Here is a 21,453-nt window from a genome sequence, read left to right on the forward strand (position 1 = left end):
GCTTGAAATTTTAGAAGATAAAATATAAATGAGCTCTAATAAGCTAATTTCTCTTTCAAAGGTATCAATTCTTGATTTGTTAGAAATTAGGGGAAAGCATTGCCAGAATCAAGACAAGTCAAATAATATTATTAAAGAGATGACTTCATTGGAGAATATAAATCAAAGAATTAGGGAGGTAAATAAGTGCCCTATAGTCATTGAAGGTGAAAAAAAGTCTGAAGATGAGCTAGGAATTTACAAAAATTCCTCTTTAATTGAAAACAACATAAACGAATGTTACTTCACAAATGTGAATAAATATTCAATAAAAGAGAAAGGAGGAAATCTTGGCAACAGAAACAGTGAGAAAATAAACACAACTTTTGGGTTATGGAACAAGATACAAAATGATATTGACAGCATTACTTCAGTTAAATGAATTTATAGTTTTATACCTGAGGCCTTGATTGAACAATTGCTACATTAAAGTCAGTTTTATTCGTTGATGAATCCAGGTATTCAATTATACAACCTTCTATATCCTGTGGGATTCCATTGTATTCATCTTGAATATAAAAAGCAATCGTTGCAAGAAGTTTAATTATTTCAGTTCTGTATTTTTCATTATTCATAATTAGCTGATCTAAGTAAGTTATATACCTACTTGAAGGTTCAAATAATGGAATAGATTGAAACACTCCTGCACCTGCAAATCCTTCAATATCCTCTGCATTAGAGTCAGACCTAAATATGTAATTGTTATTAATCCCATTAAGTTTGAATTCTGTAGAATTCTTTACGCAGTTAAATGAATCGAAAACACCTATAGACTTTGAAGGTAAAGAAATAATATCAAAACAGATAATGAATTGGTTGTCTTTATAATTTTTGTTATTTCTAATTCTTTTCGATGTAAATCCCAATGATTTTCCACATGAGTTGGAAACAAGAGTCTCTCCAAGACCTAGAACAATTTCACCATACATCTCATCATAATTTGTGTCTTCCCTGTCGCTATTTGAATTATTTTGAGTTTTTATAGGGTTTTTGCTATGCAAAACAAAAGCATATTTTGCATTAATAAGCTTTTGTATTACGACTGACATGAATACATTTGAAAGTGATTGCCCTATTTTCCTCATATTGTAGTATGCTAAAGGTTGGTAGACTGAACACCAAACTTTTTTGATTTGGCTCCAAATCAATTTACTAACCTTTGAATTTCTCATACTAATCAAATCTACCTTGTTCATTTGATTCTCAGAAATAGCTGAGGTGAAGTTATTCGAATCGTCATTTTCGAATTTATAAATGGCTTTGTTGACCTCATCTATTAATTGTGTGCTTGGTTCCAACTCATTTTCAATGATATCGCAAATCATACTTAATGTACCTGATATTTCATCCTTATTTAGATCAGATTCTTCAAGAAGTTTCATGTTTTTACTCACTTTGTCATTAATACTGCCACTAAATAATTTTTGTAGAGTTCCGAAAGGGAGCGAAACACAATTTGGAACAAAAAATGGTGGTTTATTCTCTGAATTCAGCATTACTTTAAGCTTAACCAAATTTATGGCCTTTTTTCCAACCTTGTTCTCGTCCATTTCGTTCGGATATAAGACCCAAGAATCACTAATTTCTTTAATTTTGTTCTTGAATTCGAATAACCTTGATTTTTGCTTAACATTTGTTTGCAAAACCGACTTTTTTATCAGTAACTCCTTTGTAATATCTTTTTTTTGAATATTAATTCTCATATCATTTGTTACTTGAATTTCACAAATGTCACCTGTATTTACTTTGTCAGCATTCTCTGATAAAATCGCAGGATTTTGGCAAACAACAAGCAAAACTGACATATTTCTAGCTCTAACAGATAAGTGAGAGAGTATATCCGGAGAGTAGTCCGGATTTGTAAGTATTATTCCAGTAACATTCATTGGAATGTCTTCTTCCCCAGAAATATAAGAACAAATGACGATTTTTGGATACTCGTCCTCACCTATATCAGTGACTCTGTTTACTTTTTTCACAATTCCAATATATTTTTGATCGGATCTCCAGGATGGATTGTAACTTATAAATTGCCAGTCTTGTAGTTTATTATTTGGTGCATTGTTTAACAAATAATTGTTTATTCGCTTAATTTGAAGTGATATAGTAGAAAGCAAAGTAGACCTGAGTATCTCATCCATAAAGTTCTTCATAATCGGATCACCCTCCTTCAAGCCAATGTTCTTTGAAAAAAAAACGACTTTAGGGTCCCAATCAGTATAAGTTTTATCCAGATAATTTCCAACGAAAATATGAAGTCTTTCTAAAATACTCTTTAATAAGAGATTATTTCTAAGATTTGATGAGTCCCTAATAAAGTTTTCCCAATCAAAACAAATAGCTGCCAATTCTTTACTAGTCGGATTGTGACCAAATAAAATCGAAAGGAACGAATTCAATTCGTTTACCAAGTTATTTAAGTCACAATGATTGTTTGTTATTGTGCACATTGATTGGACAAACATTCCTTGCAAATTCTCCAGTCCTAAGTCCAAAAAGAGCAGTTCCTTTATTGCATGTTTGTTATATTTGTCCGAAGAGCAGCCACCATGAGAATAATAAATTGAATTTAAGATTTTTTCCCTTGCATTGCTAATTGTCATGAGTCTTCCATGAAGAACAACTAAATCCTTTGTATCATCAAACTTCTTGGAATCACCAAAAACAATAGAGGCACAAATATTTTGCAATTCTGTGTCCATATATTGTCTTGAGTAATGTAATGATCTTTGTAAATTAAGTGCTTCATGAACATCTATTAATACTTCTAGATATTGTTCAAAGTCGCGAACTAACGTATTTATGTCAGTACCATTAGGTAAAAATGGTTTTGTTGTAATTGGTCGATCATACGATGATATTTTTTCATAAGACAATCCATTTTCAAAGAGCACTCTTGAGAAAACCTCCTCGTTTCCATTACTTTTTAGATATCCGATGATAGAACGACATATTCCAACGTCATCAGGAGTTGTATTATTATGTAACTTTTGGTGCCATTGCTCATAAAACGTTCCATGTTGCTCAGGAATACCATTTTTATGCATAATGTGCAAAATCCTATCTCTAACTTCCTGACCTCGTGAGCCACCTCTAATAACTGTCTGCAATATAAGTCTAATTTGAGACCTATATTCGGGGAATTCAACCCACTTTGACACAACGGAAAATGATGCATTCTCAGCCGAATGAGCCAATAACCTCGGAGCCGTATTGTAATTTCTTTGCCAATCTAAAACACCAAGAACATTAAATCTCATCCAAATCATGATCCAAGACCAGAACTCCTCAACTTCCGAATTTAGATTTTCTATTAACGCATCAGCGATTATCAATTTTGAGGCGAAACTTTTTGATTCAACCTCCTCTTTAAACTTATTTGACCATATTACCTGGTAATATTTTGAAATTTGAGTGTAAGAACTACTTTCCTTAAATTCTCTGTGCCACTTTTGAATGATACTATCCATCAAATTATATCTATGCATCAGTGTCATACTTGACCAGTCAACTTCTGCAACAATTATATTTTCAATAATATCGGACCATGGGCCTTTCCATTTTCTATTTATATCAGTTTCTGAAATAGAGATAGGAACTTCAATATCCTTATCTCCATCCTTGTACCAATGTACATTTCCATAGACATCTTCCCCTCTAAACACACACACAAATCTATTATATAATTCCAATGTTGATTTATCTATGATAATTTCCAACTCCTGTTCAAAAATAAGACTAGTTGTTTTTTCTTTTAGTAAAAGCTCAGTTTCCAGTGCCTTATCATCAACTTCTATGCTGTTAGCCGGACGACAAGAATTCGGAGGGCATCTCCACCCCACTTTTCTCCCCTTTATTGAACTGTCCAATAAACCCCAATGTAATAACAACATTCCCTTTGATATTGTTTTTAAAATTAATATGCAATTTGAATTACGATTTATTGATATTAAATAGAGTAAACCCATTTCTTCAGATAAGTGATAAATCTTATTTGCTATTATAGACTCATTGGAAATTGAATATTTATTCATAGTATCATGTTTGTATTTGTCTTTTTTGCCGAGGAATTCCTGAATTTTGCACTTCCACCTTTTATCATCACCGATAAAATTCAAATTTAAAGTTGAATCTATATTAACATTTTTGGACAGTAACGGGAATTCATATGTAAAATCACCATTATCTGCAGATTTTACCCATTTTATTGAGTTTGTGTTGCCATTCTTTGGACAAATTTTAATTACAAATACTAAGCCTCTGAAAATACCTAATAATTCTTCCGGAAGTTGTAAAACACAAGTAGAATATTTGTCTTCCTTTTTAAATGTTATTTCAGACGCTTGACTATTTATATTGTCTATTAAGGTATCGCTATTTAATTTTTTCAAAAAATTATATGGTGAATTCCAAACTATGTGATCTGTACTCTTCGTAAGACCAAAATGGAGGATGATTTCACACTCGTTTAATAATTTTGTGTCCATTTTTGAAAGTTCTGCTTCCATATTTACGATATCAGTAAATATCATTATTGTAAACAATCCCGGTTTATTTGAAACTTCATTATTTCTACTAGAAACAAGGTAAACGAAAGAGTTTGTTTTTTTGTTATTTGTGTGATAAAATTTATGTTGTAAGCCATTTTCATTATTTTGGTCATTCTGTGTTAGTAGATAACATCTTGAATCACGAATTTCTTTGTTTTTAAATTCATTCTCTATGTATTTTCTGTATAGATTATTACACATAAATATTTCGTCTACCAATTCCAGTAAAAATAATTCCTCCCCAATAGGCAGAAAAAAATCTAGATTTCTATCTGCACTCTTAATCCAAGTCTTGATCATGGACTTAGACACAAAATTCGGGCTCGTATTAGTACTTAAATAAAACACAAATTTCATTCCCCACTCTCTGTTTTCGTAATTTAACCAGTTAGTAATGTTTTCACAATTTTCTAATCCATTTATTGCGTTCTCATCCTTTGTTTTTTTGTGAGAAAATCTTAGATGGGAAATATCCATTGTAATTTCACAAGAAAGGGCAACCCCATCCTTACATGGTGATAGCATTGATTCACATGATATTCCGTCTTCGCATTTTTCAGGAGTAGCACCATTTGAAGAGAACAAACAACTTGTTGGTTGAACCCAGTTTGAGTTTCTGTTTGAGGATACACCCCAATGTAAAACCAAAGGGGAGTCCAGTTCAACAGTTGGTGAAAATACTATGTTAATCAACAACTTCTTTTTGTTTTCTATAATTTTTAGCTGAGACTCAACAGTCGATCCATCTGAACACTTATTACTTATTGATTTACAATACTCAACATTATTTTTAGTCATTTCTGTAAATACTTTTCCTTTAAAAGAAATTTATGAAAGAAAACCCACTCAAATGGACTATTATAATCGAAATTACACTTAAACTGGGAATGATGTTCATACATGTATTGGGAACATATTTTTATGTTTACATGCATGTAAATTTCGATTTACCCTTGGAAATTATTAATGAGCGGCTTTCTAAAATTCTATTATTTCTTTCCGGAGTATTTATTGCTTTGAAGAAATTACTAAAAAATAAAATAATCTTTATTATTTTTGTTAGTATTGTTACTTTTTTAGTATATATCATCACATTTTTATTTTTTCTAGTTAAATAAGGCTGAGATGGAAGAAGAATCCCCAATAAACTCTCCGATAAGAGCATTAGATACAAAGGATCCGGTATTTGATAGTGAATCTGAGAATGAGAATGTTTCTTATTCTGTAATTGATGTTGAGAAGAGGGAAAGGATGGTAGAAACTTTTTCTTGGAGCCCTCAGGGAAGGGGGATAGAGACAGGATGCTCGATGCCCATTGAAGAGTTTAGAGTTAGAATAAAAAACCTTTGTCAGGACTATTTTTTAGATTATAAAACGCAAGACTTCATTAATGGCTTGAGACTACTTTCCTCTCCATCATTACACAACTTGGTCGTTGTAATTGCAATTAGAATGTCATTGGACTATAATGTAACTGTACAACAACAAGTTTCAGCCCTACTCACGATATTGAAAGATGCTCGACTAATAACTCAACAACAAATTGAAGATGGTTTGGAAAAATTAATTCAATCAATTGATGATATATGCTTAGATGCGCCTTTTTCACCGGAAAGGCTTGAATCCGTTGTTGATTGTGCAATATTAGATGGCATTATACCAGAAAACTTCAGATGTAGATATCCAGAAACTTTCCTCAATAAACTTATTGAATTAAGGAAGATTCCAGATACTTCTTCTCCAGAGGCCAGTAGTATTTCACGCGATATTAAAGGTCCAACTAACCATTTAAATACATTGAGAGCATTTAAATCATATATTATAAACTATGAGGAGGATTTTTTCTCCTCTGGTTTTAAAGCAGTAGAAGTTGATAAAATATTGGCAGATGCACGCATTTTTGCCTATAAAACTGCATATTGGAATGGAATAGACTGGAATCCAGATTCATTTGAAGAACCAACAGATGGAAATATTTCTATTCCTTCAACGTTTTCATTTAATCATGAATTTGTCAAATTTGTTATTAAATCATCTATGAGTAGAAATGATTCACAAAGAGAGCTGGTTTCAAGTGGTCTTAACTTAATTTCTCCCTCCATAATTAATTCTGTTGATATATCCCTTGGTCTCATGAGAATTTTGGGTGATTTGGATGACTTGTCTCTTGATGTTACAAATGCATGTGAACTAACAACAAAATTTATATCCAGGTGTGTTGTTGATGAACTCATTCCACCTTCTTTCGTAGCTGTAAATTTGATACTACATATGGGTGGCCCTGGTGGCACTCAGTCATTGAAAATGGCGGAGGAGTTCCTAACCGGTAAACCTAGGAATATCTTGAGGCTACAAACAAAGAATATTTGGAATAAAAAAACAGTTACAGAAGATAGAGTATTTGAAACAGAATTAACTAATATATTGAACAACTACTCTTCCGAATTAGACAAAAGAGAATGTATTAAATCTTTACATTCATTAAATATTGCCGAAAAAGAGAAGGCTGTGAGGTTGATTATCAATTACTTTATTGAAAAGACTCTTAAAAACAACAGTTCATGTAATTCTAATAATGATGTTGAATTGAATGTGGGATTATCTCTTTTGGAATATCTCTTGAGCCAGGGATTCCTCGATGAGGACATCATAATGGAGGGGTTTAACAATTCGTACGAAAAAATATCCAACTTTTCTTTTGATAGTTCTCAAGTTCAAACAGTATTTGACTTGTTTATTAAAAGAGCAAAAAAACGGGCTTTGTTACCTTCACATTGGAACGTTGGGAACGAATAGTCAATCATCTTAAATCTTAAAGAAAAATTAGTTTTTTTTAGAAACATAACTTTGAATTTTTGTATATCTCATGCAGTCATTTTTTAGTTGTGATTTTTGGTTTGAAATTATCGTGAATAGTGAAAATGGGTCACTACTTGTGCTTAAGTCAAGCAAATTTTCAGGAAAATCAAGAAAATCATCCTCTATTGACCTAATTATCTTGTCATTATTAATTTTGGGACTCTGAATTGAATTTAGAAGGCAGTTTTTATCCAAGTATGACGCTATTTCCGCAATGTTTTTCTCAGGGATTGTTTTTTCGTGATAATGAATTAATGGATACCTTGGTGAACCGTTTTGAAAAGCTTCATTCAAAACGTCCATGTTTATTCCCAACAAAGGTGAGTTTGAATCACCCTTATTTTCCGAAACAACCCTGCAAAAAGGAGAAAATGTATCTATTTTCTTACTTTTTCCGTTTTTCTCACAATCACCACTTTCTGCAAATGAGTTTTCACCCTTCAAATTATTTTTTTCCTCGGTATAATCCTCACCAGTATTAAGGAAATCTGTTACAAAAATCCATTGATAAAGATGGAATTCCGGGATATCAAGTAATGATGCGAGATCAACAAATTTCATTGCGGATATTACTAGTCTCTGGTGTTTTTTTGATCTGAATATTCTAATTAGTTCTGTCAAAACAATTGGCCAGAGAGGCATCAAGGCTTGGTATTGTACCTTAAGCAAAAGCACTCTAAGACACAAAATAACCTGTTCTGCAAGTAAAATATAATTAGGATTAATTTTATTGCCTTCTGTATTATTTGGATACTCAGGTGCCAACTTTAAGTTTTCTACAAGTCTTTCAAGAATCAATGACAACTGCATTTGAAATGTGTTCTTTGGACAACAGAATATCAAAAATGCAAGCCTTTTTATGTGACCACACACGTTTTGAAGTTCAGCATCTCTCGTACTAAAAATTCCCATGCTTTGAACAGGTACATATGTATCAATTATATTTACTCGTTCAGCTGCCGAAATAGAAGTGATGTCATGCGAAACAAGTCTTGAAACAACATTTATCCAACACCTAAATGTTCTTCTATCCATACGGAAAAAATCTTGAGAGTTTATTGCATCTATAACAGGCTTTTTGATTCCAGCTAAATACTCATGAAAAATTCTATATGGAAATGTGTCTATATGGAGCATCAGAAAATACTTATGTAACATATTTGCAACATCATTGTTCCGCTTTAAAAGTGGTTGAAATACCCAGTTTAGGGATTTTACTACTGAATTACCCCATACATTCATTAAAAGAAGTCTTTTTGTGTTCGAATGATACGATATTTCAATATTGTACATAATTAAAAACCCCATTGAATAATAAGAAAATAATAAAGTTGGTTCGTCGCTTATAACGGCTTTTGGACATTCGCTTACGTTTTTTGAAGTCTCTCCCGAACTCTGTTCATTTACCGGGATGGAGAATTCAATGGATTGAAGCATCGCCTCAATGCTTGGTGGTAATGGAGGTAGCTTATCATACTGCTGAGGTTGAACAGCACCTGAAACTTTTGAGGAAAAATTTCCGTGTACCAAAAATAAGACCATATATATTAAATTATTCAAATTTTTGAGCAGTTTCTTTTCTTCAAATATATTTATCAACTTCTTATCTAAAAAAAATGAAGATGGAATTGATTTAGAGGATGCCATACAACCATCTAAAGTTGAAATGAGGCATGCAAACCACAAAACACTTTTTGGTTGTTTAACTTTATGTATGAACGTATTCAAAAGTGATGAAATGGTATTCCACAAAAATATGGATTCTTCTGGGATTGTAAAGGAGTATGTGACCGTAATTGTATATAAAAAATGAAACACAAGTGATTCCTTCCAAAGATAGTGACAATGTGTTAAATTGTTCTTCAAAAATGTTCTGGAAAAGTAGACCAAGTAATTTGGAATTCTTTTTTTTTCATTTAAATTTTCACTAGATCTTGAACGACTTATTTTTTGAGTATCGGATGAACCACTACCTTTCAACCAATAATAGGTCAAAAATTCACCAGAAATTGAAAATATTGTCCCCAAATTAATTAATTTTAATATAGAATCAAATTGGAAAATGGAAATAATGGCGACATTTCTTGAATTCTGTGTTGGAATTGAGATATTTTTTGTGTAATTTGTTTTTGTTTTTATTATTTGATTATTTATGCTTGACCAACAAACAATCCCAGAGAAAACAAATGCATCTGAGGCATTCCATGCAAGTATGAAGGTAATAGAAATCGAATATTGAATTATTTGAGAATTAATAGAAGTTTTCGAGTCAGAATTCGAATCTCTTTCATGTATGTAATAAAGTGCTTCTACAAGTGTGCCAAACAAAGTTAAGATCGTATTTTTTATTATTGACTTTTTTGATTCAATGGATATGCCCTCAATACTAGAATCCTGTGGGAAATTAATTAATGTTGGAAGGGGAGTGATTGTAGAGATGTGGACAGACTTCCTAACAGGTGTTTGTTCCTCCTTTTGCCAACTAAAAAGTGACTGAACAAATCCTGTCCCAGTTTGAGAAATATCCAACTCAGAGGAGAATAATGTATTAGATAATGAAGGAACTCCAATAACATGTATCAAGACTCTAAAAATTGAATCGAAGTATTGGATAATATTGTTATGATTATTTAAAGTAATTGATGATACAAGCTCCAAACATAATGTTATAATTATAGAAGTTGTATTTTGTACTAGTGATTCAGAGTCAAGTTCTTCAATTATTGACAAGCAAAAATCAATATAATGTTTAATTGGGGAAGAATAAGAAGATATGTATGAGTAGCAATTTGTAGGGGAAAGTTTGACATCTTCTTCTAATAAATCAATACTGTCAACCGCTTTAATATCATCACCTGTTAGTGTTTGCTGGAGTCCTAGTATAATGATAGGGAAAAGTTTATCATTGTTAAGTAACAATTGGTTTTTGCTGTTTTTTTGAGATTCCTCAACATTTCTTGGCCTTTGAATAAGTAAAATGGTTTGTAATAGTTGGATAATTGTTATTTGAAGAGGCATTTTTTTCGAAACAATTGATGATTGAAGTGCAGATAAAATATGGTTTGTAATTAATTCAGTAGTTTTAAATAACTTTTCCTGAAAATGAGTTAATTTTTTTAGAATGGAAAATGTATTACTTAATAAAGAAGACTTATTTAGAATTGTATTCAAAGCATTTACTGCACTTCTTTGGATTGGAAAATCAAATGGATTCTTTGATTCCATTGTAGAAAAAATCAAGCAAACATATATAAATACGTCAAAGTAGTCTCTAATATCGTATTTACCTATTATGCTGGATACATGTGCTTTCTCAATCTCAGTGTCAACCATTATCTGAATAACATTCAAATTTTCCATAGATATTAATGTAATGAGTCTGTCTAAAGTGTAGATTAGCCTCCTAAAATCAATTTCATCATTGAATCTGAGATTGCCATCTATTGAAGTGAAGTTGTCTTGATTTAAAAGTTCATCTATGAGATGATCAAATATCAGTCTTGGAGTTTCAATGGCCTGAATAACCCATACAGAGCTGATGGTTCTGAGTTGAATCAAATTTGAATCAAGACCTTCAAGTATAAGAAAAGTCACTTCATTCGGAATCTTATATACAGAATTAGTGGAGTACTTAATAAAAGTTGCCAATTTTCTTATATTAGATATTTTTAACTCGTTATCATAAACACTTAAGTGATTTATGAAAAATTGACTAAGTATAGAGTTTCCTCTCAACAAAGTAGATTGATTCTGGTTCTCAGAATTAATTTGATCTTTAGAGAGCAAATCAATATTTAAATTTATCCATTCTTCAAGAATAATTAACGAATTCGTGCTTTCTTTGTGAAATTTACTTAACTCGGGATTGAAAAAAACCCACAATAAGTTCATAATGTTGTTTATGCACTCAACCCAACAATTCGGAATGGAATTATTTATAATTAAAAAATTAGTTTTAAAAAATATCTCGATAGTAATCTCCAAACACTTGAATATATCATCCACTATGTAATCGTTTAATTGAAAGTTGGAATTAATGTCAATACTATAATCTACGCAACGATTATATATATTGTACAACCATATGGGAATTGAAAAATCATCAAAAGGAGGCGAGTTAGTATTTTTTGATTCTTTTAAAATAACCCTTCTCAAAACTTCTGAATTACAAAAACTAGTCAAGAGTGAATATAACAATTTTCTGTATTGGATATCCTCAGCGTGAAATGATTTTAGATACAGTGGTTTAAAAATACTTTCAACAAAAGCCTTAGTAATGGCCGAAAAGTCATTATCGAAGACTTCATCATTATCTGAAACATCTTTCATTTTTTCCAAAATATACAAACAAAGAGTTGCAAATATTACCGAATCCTGATTTTCCATAGTATAATTTACTGTAATACTCATTACTTCTTTCAAAAGGTTTGCTAAAAATAAGTCTAGTAAAGCTTCCTTTGAGCCTTCTCCCAAATCAATGATATTATCGACGTAAAAAATTATGATTTCATGTAATAGACTAACGGTTGGATTTAATATTTCAGACTTTTCCTGATTTATAGAAGCATTTTCTTTTTTTAGCACTTTATCAAATGCCTCCCTTATGGAATCTATGAATTGATTTGGAGGTAAATTAGATGGATTTAATAGTGACTTGCATTCGTCAACAACGTTATATTTCAATTCGGGGATCTTGTCTACTGATTTTTTGGAGAATACAAGAAGTGAAATCAGAATTTCTGGTAAAGTAAATTTTAGACAGTAACTATGTTCCTGAAACAAAGCACTAATTACTTTCAAAGGCTGGAGAATATTTGTTGAAATAGTATTCAGATTCACTGAAACAGGAGAAATATTGAAGTTCGAATATTGCTTTGATAATTTAATAGAGTTACTCTTCCAAAGTCTCATTGCCCTTTCAGTTTCAGCAACAGAAATTTGATCAATTACTGAAAATGAGTGCAAAAATTCCTCTATTATTGCCATATTTAAAAACTTAATAGATGAATTATCGTTCACCTGAATATCTTCACCACTTGTATTCGGACTGTTCTTGCTGTTTGAAATCCACTGTATTAGCCTTCTTGTTAAAGACCATTCTTTCAGAAGAAGAAGTCTGAGGGCTTTTCTTAACAATAATATTTTAGATTCTAAAGGTAAAATATCATCAATTATCTCCCTATTACTATTAGAACAGTTTAGATCAAGTTTAAGTGGGATGTGAGCGATAAGAAAATCCATCAGATATCTTTTTACGTATACATTTTCATCATGGAAACATGATTCCAAGGCCTTTATAAACAAATTATTGCATGGAATTAAATTTTGAATTTTTTTTAAATTTAACTCATTATCTGTTAAAGATGAGCTGTTAAATTGGAACTTTGACATTATTACCTCAAAAGCCGAATACCTAACGTGAGTCGTTCTCAATAATATAAGCCACAATGTAGACATAAAATTTTTTTCACCAATACAGTCATCATTCGAAATTAATTGAAATGTCTTCATTAATCTTTCGTAGCACTCACTTTTCGGGTCCTCCACACCCGGAAGAAGCCCAACTAGAAGTCCAGATAAGCATGGCAACAAACTTGGGCCAAGTGGCAAAAAGTATCTTTCAATTAAATCAAGAAATATTGGTTTAACCTGAGTCGAAGAATGAACAAAAAATGGAAATAAACCTGATCCGTAAAGTGCTAAGTCCAAACTTAATTCACTTTTCTCTATTTTCTCAAATATTGCACCATATGTTTCTAAAGCCTTTGTATGAACACCACTAGGCAAAGACGGGTTTAAACATTGAGCTAACCTTTTAGACACGATTTCTTTAAGTGGCACACCAGGAACCCCATAAAATTCTTTGCTAATACATCTATGTAATCTTTGCAAGCAATTGCTTAAATCTGCCCATTCTTGTGCCTTCTCAAAGCTCTGAAGAATACTGGACACTTCATTTTCATATTTCTTGAGTTCATTTTTCGACCAGCTGAAATCATTCATTATTCAAAAACAGATACGATAAATTCACATTACAATAACTCTATTCATAAAATTTATTTTATTATTGTGCTTTTTCTTTCTGAATCAAATCGTATTCTCAAAATGATCAAGAAATATTAAGAGACCTCACCATTTAAAGGTTGCGGGAACATGGGAAATTCACATGGGAATAAAGCAAAATAACAGCCATCTTAATTTGTGTAAATTAAGTACTTACTAATAAAATGCTTCCTATCTAGGCAATTTATAACTTGATCCTCTTAACGATTTGTTATGAGGAAAAGAATACATAAATACAATGAATAGAGTCACTCGTCAACATCAAGATTTAAATAGCCTCATAAGCCCAAGTAACAAATACTTTAACCAAAAGGGAATTGAGTTCTCACGCTGTTTTATCAAAGAAATAAAGTCAAACCTATTTGAGAATAAGAAATATGTTAAAATTTTAGGTATCATCACAGAAATCAAAAAAAAATCTAAATATATTGAATTCACTAGTATGTTTACCTTATTGTTTCATTGCTAATAATGAACAAATCACTGAATTTATTAGTTGATGACTCTTCAGGTATTATCAGAGCAATTTACTGGGGTTGTAGATCCGAGTTTGAATGTTTGAAACTAACTAACAATTTTTATTCAAATTTCCCTGTAAGTTTGTTTTAACGTCCACTATATCAATTTTAAATTAACACTAATATAAGTGTTCTGGTGTGCTCGTTGAAGCACGTGGAATTGTTGAGAATTATAACAACAAAACCCAGTTAAAAATATTCAACTTGAATACGGTTTCAGAAAACAACTATGAATCTCTTTGGTGGATAAATATCTACAACCAAAAGTCCTCAGAAATGATGGTCAAAAACACTTCTATATCCATAAATTTGGAAAAAAATGTTGCATCGATACCAAATCAAACATTGAACACAATAGGTTTACTGGATGATAGTGGGAATATCAAGGAAAATATAAAGCACGTAGAACTAGACGATGTTTGCATTTGCAAGAAAGTGCCTTTTTCTAGTGATAATATCCCCATAAGCCTTTCGAAGTTTAATCTAATTACTAGAATAGTTGCATCTTCACTTTTAAGGTCAATCTCTATTCAACACAGTGAATCAGACGAAATTGGAGAAGATTATATAAGTTTTTCAATTAACAAATTACTAACTTCAACTAACGAGGTGTTAAACATACTAACTGTTATTCCAGTAAGTCATTATATTTTTTTGAATACATAAAACATTAGGACTATTTATTTCACATGTATTTATTACTTTATTTGTCCCATATAATCAAATCTCAGATAAATTGTTTTTGCTGCATCTTAAAACATTCGAAGGAAATCATTGTCAATGAATATGGATACAAAGTAGGTTCGCAAAACACAACCTCGAAATATTATTAACTAGGTTTAACCTCCTGAACTTAATATCAGAATTTCAGAATACCTCCTCAGTATTTATGTGATGAAAAAGATGCGTGTGCAGTCTAGAATTCAAAATAGTATCTACAAAGGAGAAAAAAAGGAATCGTGTACAGATTTTCTTATATCTTAAAGCACACAAAAGAAATAATTGTAATAATGAAACAAGATTACTGTTTAAGGTTGTATGTAATTTATAACTAACATTTTATTCACTATGGAAAGGAGTGGGACCCAAAGCAGTGAATGGTTCGATACAATAAGTAGACAAGGAAGCAAACTCTCGAGAGCCAGTTTCCAAACTGCTAGAACAGATTTCTCGGTATGTGATGAAATATTTGAATCCATAAACTCTTCAGAAAATGAAGCCTGTGATTATAAAAAAAAAAGTAAGGATTGCACTGCACCCAGAAAATCAGTAGCTTTTAAACTCCCAGAAAAAAGAAACCACTCGGAAAGAATTGGATCTTCCGTTGGAGATAAATATGGAAGTAAATGTGATGTTAATGGTGTGGCTTCAGATGTTGAAAAAGTCAGATCTAAAACGTCTCCTTTGAGAAATTTAAAAGAACAACCAACTCGAGAAGAAGGTAAGATGGCAGGGAGTTTTCTCGAGGAAAAAATGAGACGTGAAAGAAAAGATACGCTTGTAGATAGAAATTTTAAGATACCAACAGTTGAAATAATTGATGAATGTGTTGATGACTTTAAAATAGAGCCTATTTTGTGTGTTATCGATGATACACATGTGCAAGAACACCGAAATTGTGGCAGTTCAGGACCAAAAAAATGTAATAAAAAGGCGTTTACGAGCAGTTTTTTCTCCGTAAACACATTTATTCATAAAGAAAACATTCAATCTACTGAATCCATTGAAACGGGGTATGATTTGACAAGGAGATCAAAATCTAGGTTCTTAACATCCCCTGTACAAGAAATTAGATATATATATAAGGAACAAATACAAAGAAATAATTCACTAGTTGATAAAGTTAATGACTTTTCCAAGAAAGAAGCAACTAAGCCTGAAATTGACCTCCCTAAAATTATTATTGAGGGTGAAATGAAAACTAGGACTAGGAAATGGCCCTCAAATGAGATCATACCTTCTTATTTCAGATGCAACAATATATGCTGTTTTGGTTGAAATTGATGTTTGTGCTCTTTTTTTGTAACAATTTGAATATTAGATGAGTATATCGCTAAGTTATACTTTTCACTTGACTTCTTTCATCTTTATTCCTTGAAATTCTGAATAATAAATTCTATCTATGTATAATTTGTTGTATATTTTAATTATTATAGCCATTATTAGTAGAGAAATACCTGCAATACTTTTTGAAATTATAATACTCGGAGCAATGGAATAGATTGAGTACTCAAAGAGAGATATCTGTGAAAAATTCATGACTTGTATTGGAAGAACAAAACCAAATGATAACCCGGAGGAAATAAACAAATACAAAGCAGTTTTTTTGTCGCATCTAAGAGCATCGAAAATAAAAAGTGAAAAGTCTCTATTTGGAAGCAATTTCTTTATTCTATACGCGTGAATTAAAATTCCTATTGGTATTCCCAACTTAGAAATATTTAATGCATTCGAGGCCGACACTTCAAAAGGATTAATGTTGCTATTATTTATTCTAATTACCCCAAAGTAGTACATTAATTTTGATATAATTGAAGTAGTAAGAAGAAAAAACCATAAAAATATTTTGTTGAAATTATTTCTAAGATATTCAAATTTTAGTATTGTTGGAAAAGAAAAGAAAGTTGAAAAAATTCCTAGTATAATTGGAAGTAATTTCCAAAACTGTCTTCTTCTAGCTTTAGTATTCTGAGAAAAAATATTATTGAATTCATGAAGACTACCAAAAACCAGCAATAAAGGAAGTAAAATCATAGAGCAATAACTACTTTTACCATCCTCAGATTCATGAATATAGTACAACATGAATATAAAGAGCTGACCGATTGAGTGACTGTATGAAGATATTATTGTGCCAAGGTCAACTGGAATAGGATCTCTGATTGAAACAAAGATAGAAAGGAGTGAAATGAAAGTCATACCACCAAAACACCTGTACGTTAACAGAATCCAAGGCTCTATCCCACAACTTCTCAACATTATCAAGTTTACAATTTGTGCAACCAAAACTAAGGTCATTAGAGCATGGCAACGAATTAAATTATATGTAGACCTCTTCTCAAAAGGTACCTCAAATAAAATAAATGAGAGAAGCCTTTTCTTAAAGTCACCATCCATTTTTTCTCAAAATACAACAATTGCTTAATTGTTTATGTTGGAAAAAAAAAGATGTGCAACCTGAGAAATTCCTCATTATTACCCTTGAACCTGTTTCGGCGGCAAAGCACTGCTATCTTGAAGTTTATTAAGTCTTTCCAGTAATGAATCGTTTGAGAGTTTGATATTTTTATCTAGATAATTTGTCAGATTGGGGGTAATTTTTTTAAATAAACGCAATTAATTGGTAATATTCTACATTGGAAAGGGGATTGATCTCCTTTCCAATACATAGACCGATTTGAAGTAAAAGGTAATAAAAACCTTTATATTTGAAAGCCTAATCTATATAGAAATGTCGAAATATGATGAAAACTTACCACTTCTGAATCCAAATAGAGAAAGTAAGTCTATTATTTCCAGAATTAATGGAATCTTTTGCAAGAATGCCGCAAGCTTCAGTGAGAGAACCATACACTTTAGTGGTAAAACAGCTCCATCCAAGTTTGTTTCAAATGTCGTTTGTAATCAGAAGTATTCTTTATTTACATTCATTCCAAAGGTACTCTATGATCAGTTTAGACATTTTTTTAACTTTTTTTATCTCATTGTAGCACTTCTGCAATTTATTCCAGAGTTAAGAACCGGGCCTTTATTTACATACATTGCTCCTTTACTATTCGTTTTGTTCATTACAATGAGTAAAGAGGCAGTCGACGACATAAAAAGGTATAAACGAGACAGAGAATCTAATAACAAGAAGTATCGCAAAATAACTAGAAGTGGAACAAAAGAAATTCGTTCATGTGACATTAAAGTTGGTGATCTGATTGAAATTAATACAAATGACAGAGTCCCTGCTGATATACTTTTTCTCAGAACAAATGATCCAACTGGTACTGTATTTGTAAGGACTGATCAGCTAGATGGAGAGACTGATTGGAAGGTGAAAAGAGCATTAGGTGTGACTCAGCATTTAGATACACTGGATGATATATTTAATTTAGATTGTACTGCAAATATTGAGGCACCAAAGAAGGATATTTATGTTTTTAATGGAACAATTCAGTACTATGATCAGATTTCCGTTGATGGTGTTTTACCTGAAGATTCTGGAATTATTTCAAGTTTAAAAGTTGGGTCTGATGTCCATATTGGACAAGTAGATAAAATGCAAAATACATCTTTTATAAATAAGCCAGTTGTCGAGTCTTTAATGCTTGATAATACTATTTGGGCGAATAGCGTTCTTACTTGTGGAAAAATATATGGTTTGGTTATTTATACAGGAATTGAAAGCAGATCATTAATGAATACCTGCACGAAAAGTCTCCGTAAAAAAACAGGCCTATTGGATGAACAAGTAAACACCTTGTCGAAAATATTATTCATATTGCTTTTTATATCATCATTCATTCTCGTTTTTTGCAAAGGCTTTGATGCTCTTTGGTATATTTCATTTGCAAGATTTATGTTATTGCTCTCGTCAATTATCCCAATATCCCTTATAGTTAATCTAGAAATGGCAAAGATAGTGTTTTCCTCTCAGATTATGAATGATGAAAAGATGAATGGAGTTGCTGTAAGATCAAGTATTCCTGAAGAACTTGGAATGGTAGATTACCTACTAACTGATAAAACCGGGACACTAACTCAAAACTATATGGTTGTTCAGACCTTGCATTTAGGACACTCAATTTATCATCCCGAAAACTTCGGAGAGATTGTTAATGCTCTACAATATATATACGATGGATACAATATTATTGAAAAAGAGAGTCAACTAATGGATTCACGGAGTTACAATGCGAAACCTCTTCCAACAATAAGTGACGATTCAATAGTTTGGAACAATTCACCAGATATATTGCATCTTCAGAACTTTTTGTTAAGTATTGCATTATGTCACAATATATTTCCAAGATCTTCATTAGATACAAATCTTAAATCAAACGGTGATAACAATTCTGTAGAAGATCTTTTAGATAACAATTGTCTGGATTCTGATGAGTGCATGGTTGATTTTAATCAAAGGCATATTGTTTATCAATCTTCATCGCCTGATGAGATTGCATTAATTAATTTTGCAGCAAGTTTGGGTTTGAGACTTGTCGGCAGATCAAATGAATATATGGATTTGGATCTTGAAAATTTGAGAAAAAATGAGGTCAATTTTGACCATATGGAAAGTTCATTAACAGGTGACTTGGAAAAAGGTTCGAATTTAACGGTGAGACTAACCTTTAGAATATTGGCGTGTTTCCCATTTTGCAGTTCCACAAAACGTATGGGAATTTTGGTTGAATACAAGGGAAAATATATCTACTTCTGCAAAGGCGCAGAAAGTGTCATGATTGAATTACTTAGAGAAAAAGGTTCAGGTTGGTTAATGGAAGAGTGTACGAATTTAGCAAGACTTGGTTTGAGAACACTTGTGTTCTCATACAGAATCATTTCTAGGAGTGATTATGAGACATTTGACACAATTTATTCATTTCCATGTACAAGTTTGCTTCAAAGAGACCAAAATTTAAATAATGCTAGAAAAATACTTGAAAAAGATATGGAATTGCTTGGACTTACTGGAGTTGAAGACAAACTTCAAATTGATGTGCCACTTACACTTGAAGCTTTTAGATATGCAGGTATTAAGATATGGCTTCTTACCGGAGATAAACTTGAAACTGCTTTATGCATTGCTATTTCTGCAGGTATAAAACCAAAAAACTCTAGTTTTTTCATTCTTGAATCAAAATACTCCAAAGAAAATAGTTTCGAAATAGGAAGTTTTGTTGAAGACATTGTTATACAGCTCAATAATTTCATTTCTGAATCATGTGTAAATCACATATTGGTGGTTGAAGGTTCAATTTTGAGCATATGTATGAATTACTGCCCCTATTTACTTATTCATGCTGCATCTTTGTCTCAATCTGTAGTTTGGTGTAGATGCTCTCCTTCCCAAAAGAAGGATCTGGTTTTACTTCTAAAGGACTATCACTTACATTTCACAAAACTAGGCGATGGAAAAACAGCCATTACACTTGAAGAGTTGAACAAATTAAAAGGGAACAATATATATGTTAATTTTAGTCAAAAAATAGATGAAACTGGTGTAAAACCGAAAAAGGATAAAAATGGGTATATGAAAAGAAGAAAAAAGGATAGAAGAAGTGATTACTCAATTCATGATGATGGTTTGAGTAGAATACCAAGTTTTGGAGACATAAATCCATTTTTTTATCCTACAAGTCACAGTACATCCGCTAGAGGAAGTATGGTCCCATCTATTCTTTTATCTGGAACTAACGTAGACGATTGGATCCAAGAAACGAATTCAGTCTCTAGATACACACAACAAACGAATATTTCATTTGCTCAAAGCGATTCTAGATCTCTCACTCAAAATTATCAAATATCAGGTATTTCGAGAACTTGCAGAGTATGTGCAGTTGGAGATGGAGGCAATGATGTAGGTATGATTCAAGCCGCTGATATTGGAATAGGAATTATTGGAAAAGAAGGTCAACAGGCTGCTAATGCAGCAGATATAAGTATTCATGAATTTGCTGACTTAAGACCACTGTTTCTTTGGCATGGACGGCATGCATACCAAAATAGTGCAAAACTTGCTCATTTTGTCATTCATAGAGGATTGATTATTGCATCAATGCAATGCGTCTTTTCTGCACTATTTTATTTCATCCCGGTTGCTCTATTTCAAGGATGGTTAGCAGTTGGATATGCAACATATTATACAATGGCACCCGTATTTTCCCTTGTGTTTGATGTAGATGTAAATAGATCAACTGCACTGCTCTATCCAGAATTGTATAGACACCTTAAAACTGGTCGTGTAATGTCAACAAAAACATTCTTCTGTTGGGTTTGGAAATCATTATATCAAGGTACCGTTATTATGCTTGCATCAGTCATGCTCTTCAATGATAACATTTTGATGAATCTGGTTGCTATCACCTTTACCTCACTTATACTTTCAGAAATACTCAATATTTTTACTGAAATACATCACTGGAATGAAGTCATTGTCTCTTCGTGTGTCGTTTCTTTATTAATTTATTTTGCATCATTCTTTCTTCTTGAAAGCTATTTTGACCTCAAATTTATATTTACCTTTTCATTTTGGGGTAAAATATGTACTTTGACTTCTTTCGCATGGGGTCCAATACTTTTGTACAAGCTAATAAAAAAAACATTGCATCCTCCTAGATACTACAAATTAATGCAGCAGTAATTTATTTAGATTATTTTAATTTTATTTCTTTTTTGTGACTCGAGAAAAATTAAAAGATATAAAACAAAAAATT

General features: G+C 31.7%; 8 protein-coding genes across 8 annotated transcripts; 5 read left to right on the forward strand and 3 right to left on the reverse strand.

Annotated features, from left to right (window-relative positions):
* Positions 1-28: 28 nt before the first annotated feature.
* On the forward strand, positions 29-421 carry FG379_002347 (uncharacterized protein; the record flags this gene model as incomplete). The annotated part of the gene is made up of 1 exon (XM_067328216.1): positions 29-421. One exon carries the CDS (start codon positions 29-31, stop codon positions 419-421), a length of 393 nt encoding a protein of 130 aa, XP_067183755.1.
* A 10-nt stretch (positions 422-431) lies between these two features.
* FG379_002348 (R1 like alpha-glucan water dikinase) lies at positions 432-5,387 on the reverse strand (the record flags this gene model as incomplete). Its single annotated transcript, XM_067328217.1, has 1 exon — positions 432-5,387. One exon carries the CDS (start codon positions 5,385-5,387, stop codon positions 432-434), a length of 4,956 nt encoding a protein of 1,651 aa, XP_067183756.1.
* A 327-nt stretch (positions 5,388-5,714) lies between these two features.
* Positions 5,715-7,385, forward strand: FG379_002349 (uncharacterized protein; the record flags this gene model as incomplete). The annotated part of the gene is made up of 1 exon (XM_067328218.1): positions 5,715-7,385. One exon carries the CDS (start codon positions 5,715-5,717, stop codon positions 7,383-7,385), a length of 1,671 nt encoding a protein of 556 aa, XP_067183757.1.
* A 27-nt stretch (positions 7,386-7,412) lies between these two features.
* FG379_002350 (uncharacterized protein) lies at positions 7,413-13,451 on the reverse strand (the record flags this gene model as incomplete). The annotated part of the gene is made up of 1 exon (XM_067328219.1): positions 7,413-13,451. One exon carries the CDS (start codon positions 13,449-13,451, stop codon positions 7,413-7,415), a length of 6,039 nt encoding a protein of 2,012 aa, XP_067183758.1.
* An 854-nt stretch (positions 13,452-14,305) lies between these two features.
* On the forward strand, positions 14,306-14,695 carry FG379_002054 (uncharacterized protein; the record flags this gene model as incomplete). Its single annotated transcript, XM_067327923.1, has 1 exon — positions 14,306-14,695. The coding sequence occupies one exon, from the start codon at positions 14,306-14,308 to the stop codon at positions 14,693-14,695; it is 390 nt and encodes a 129-aa protein (XP_067183462.1).
* A 402-nt stretch (positions 14,696-15,097) lies between these two features.
* FG379_002055 (uncharacterized protein) lies at positions 15,098-15,863 on the forward strand (the record flags this gene model as incomplete). The annotated part of the gene is made up of 2 exons (XM_067327924.1): positions 15,098-15,762; positions 15,836-15,863. The coding sequence occupies 2 exons, from the start codon at positions 15,098-15,100 to the stop codon at positions 15,861-15,863; spliced, it is 693 nt and encodes a 230-aa protein (XP_067183463.1).
* A 233-nt stretch (positions 15,864-16,096) lies between these two features.
* FG379_002056 (uncharacterized protein) lies at positions 16,097-17,146 on the reverse strand (the record flags this gene model as incomplete). The annotated part of the gene is made up of 1 exon (XM_067327925.1): positions 16,097-17,146. One exon carries the CDS (start codon positions 17,144-17,146, stop codon positions 16,097-16,099), a length of 1,050 nt encoding a protein of 349 aa, XP_067183464.1.
* A 334-nt stretch (positions 17,147-17,480) lies between these two features.
* Positions 17,481-21,380, forward strand: FG379_002057 (uncharacterized protein; the record flags this gene model as incomplete). The annotated part of the gene is made up of 1 exon (XM_067327926.1): positions 17,481-21,380. The coding sequence occupies one exon, from the start codon at positions 17,481-17,483 to the stop codon at positions 21,378-21,380; it is 3,900 nt and encodes a 1,299-aa protein (XP_067183465.1).
* Positions 21,381-21,453: the final 73 nt, after the last annotated feature.

The sequence above is a fragment of the Cryptosporidium bovis genome (assembly GCF_009768925.1).
Source record: "Cryptosporidium bovis isolate 45015 chromosome Unknown contig_3, whole genome shotgun sequence".
NCBI lineage: Eukaryota > Apicomplexa > Conoidasida > Eucoccidiorida > Cryptosporidiidae > Cryptosporidium > Cryptosporidium bovis.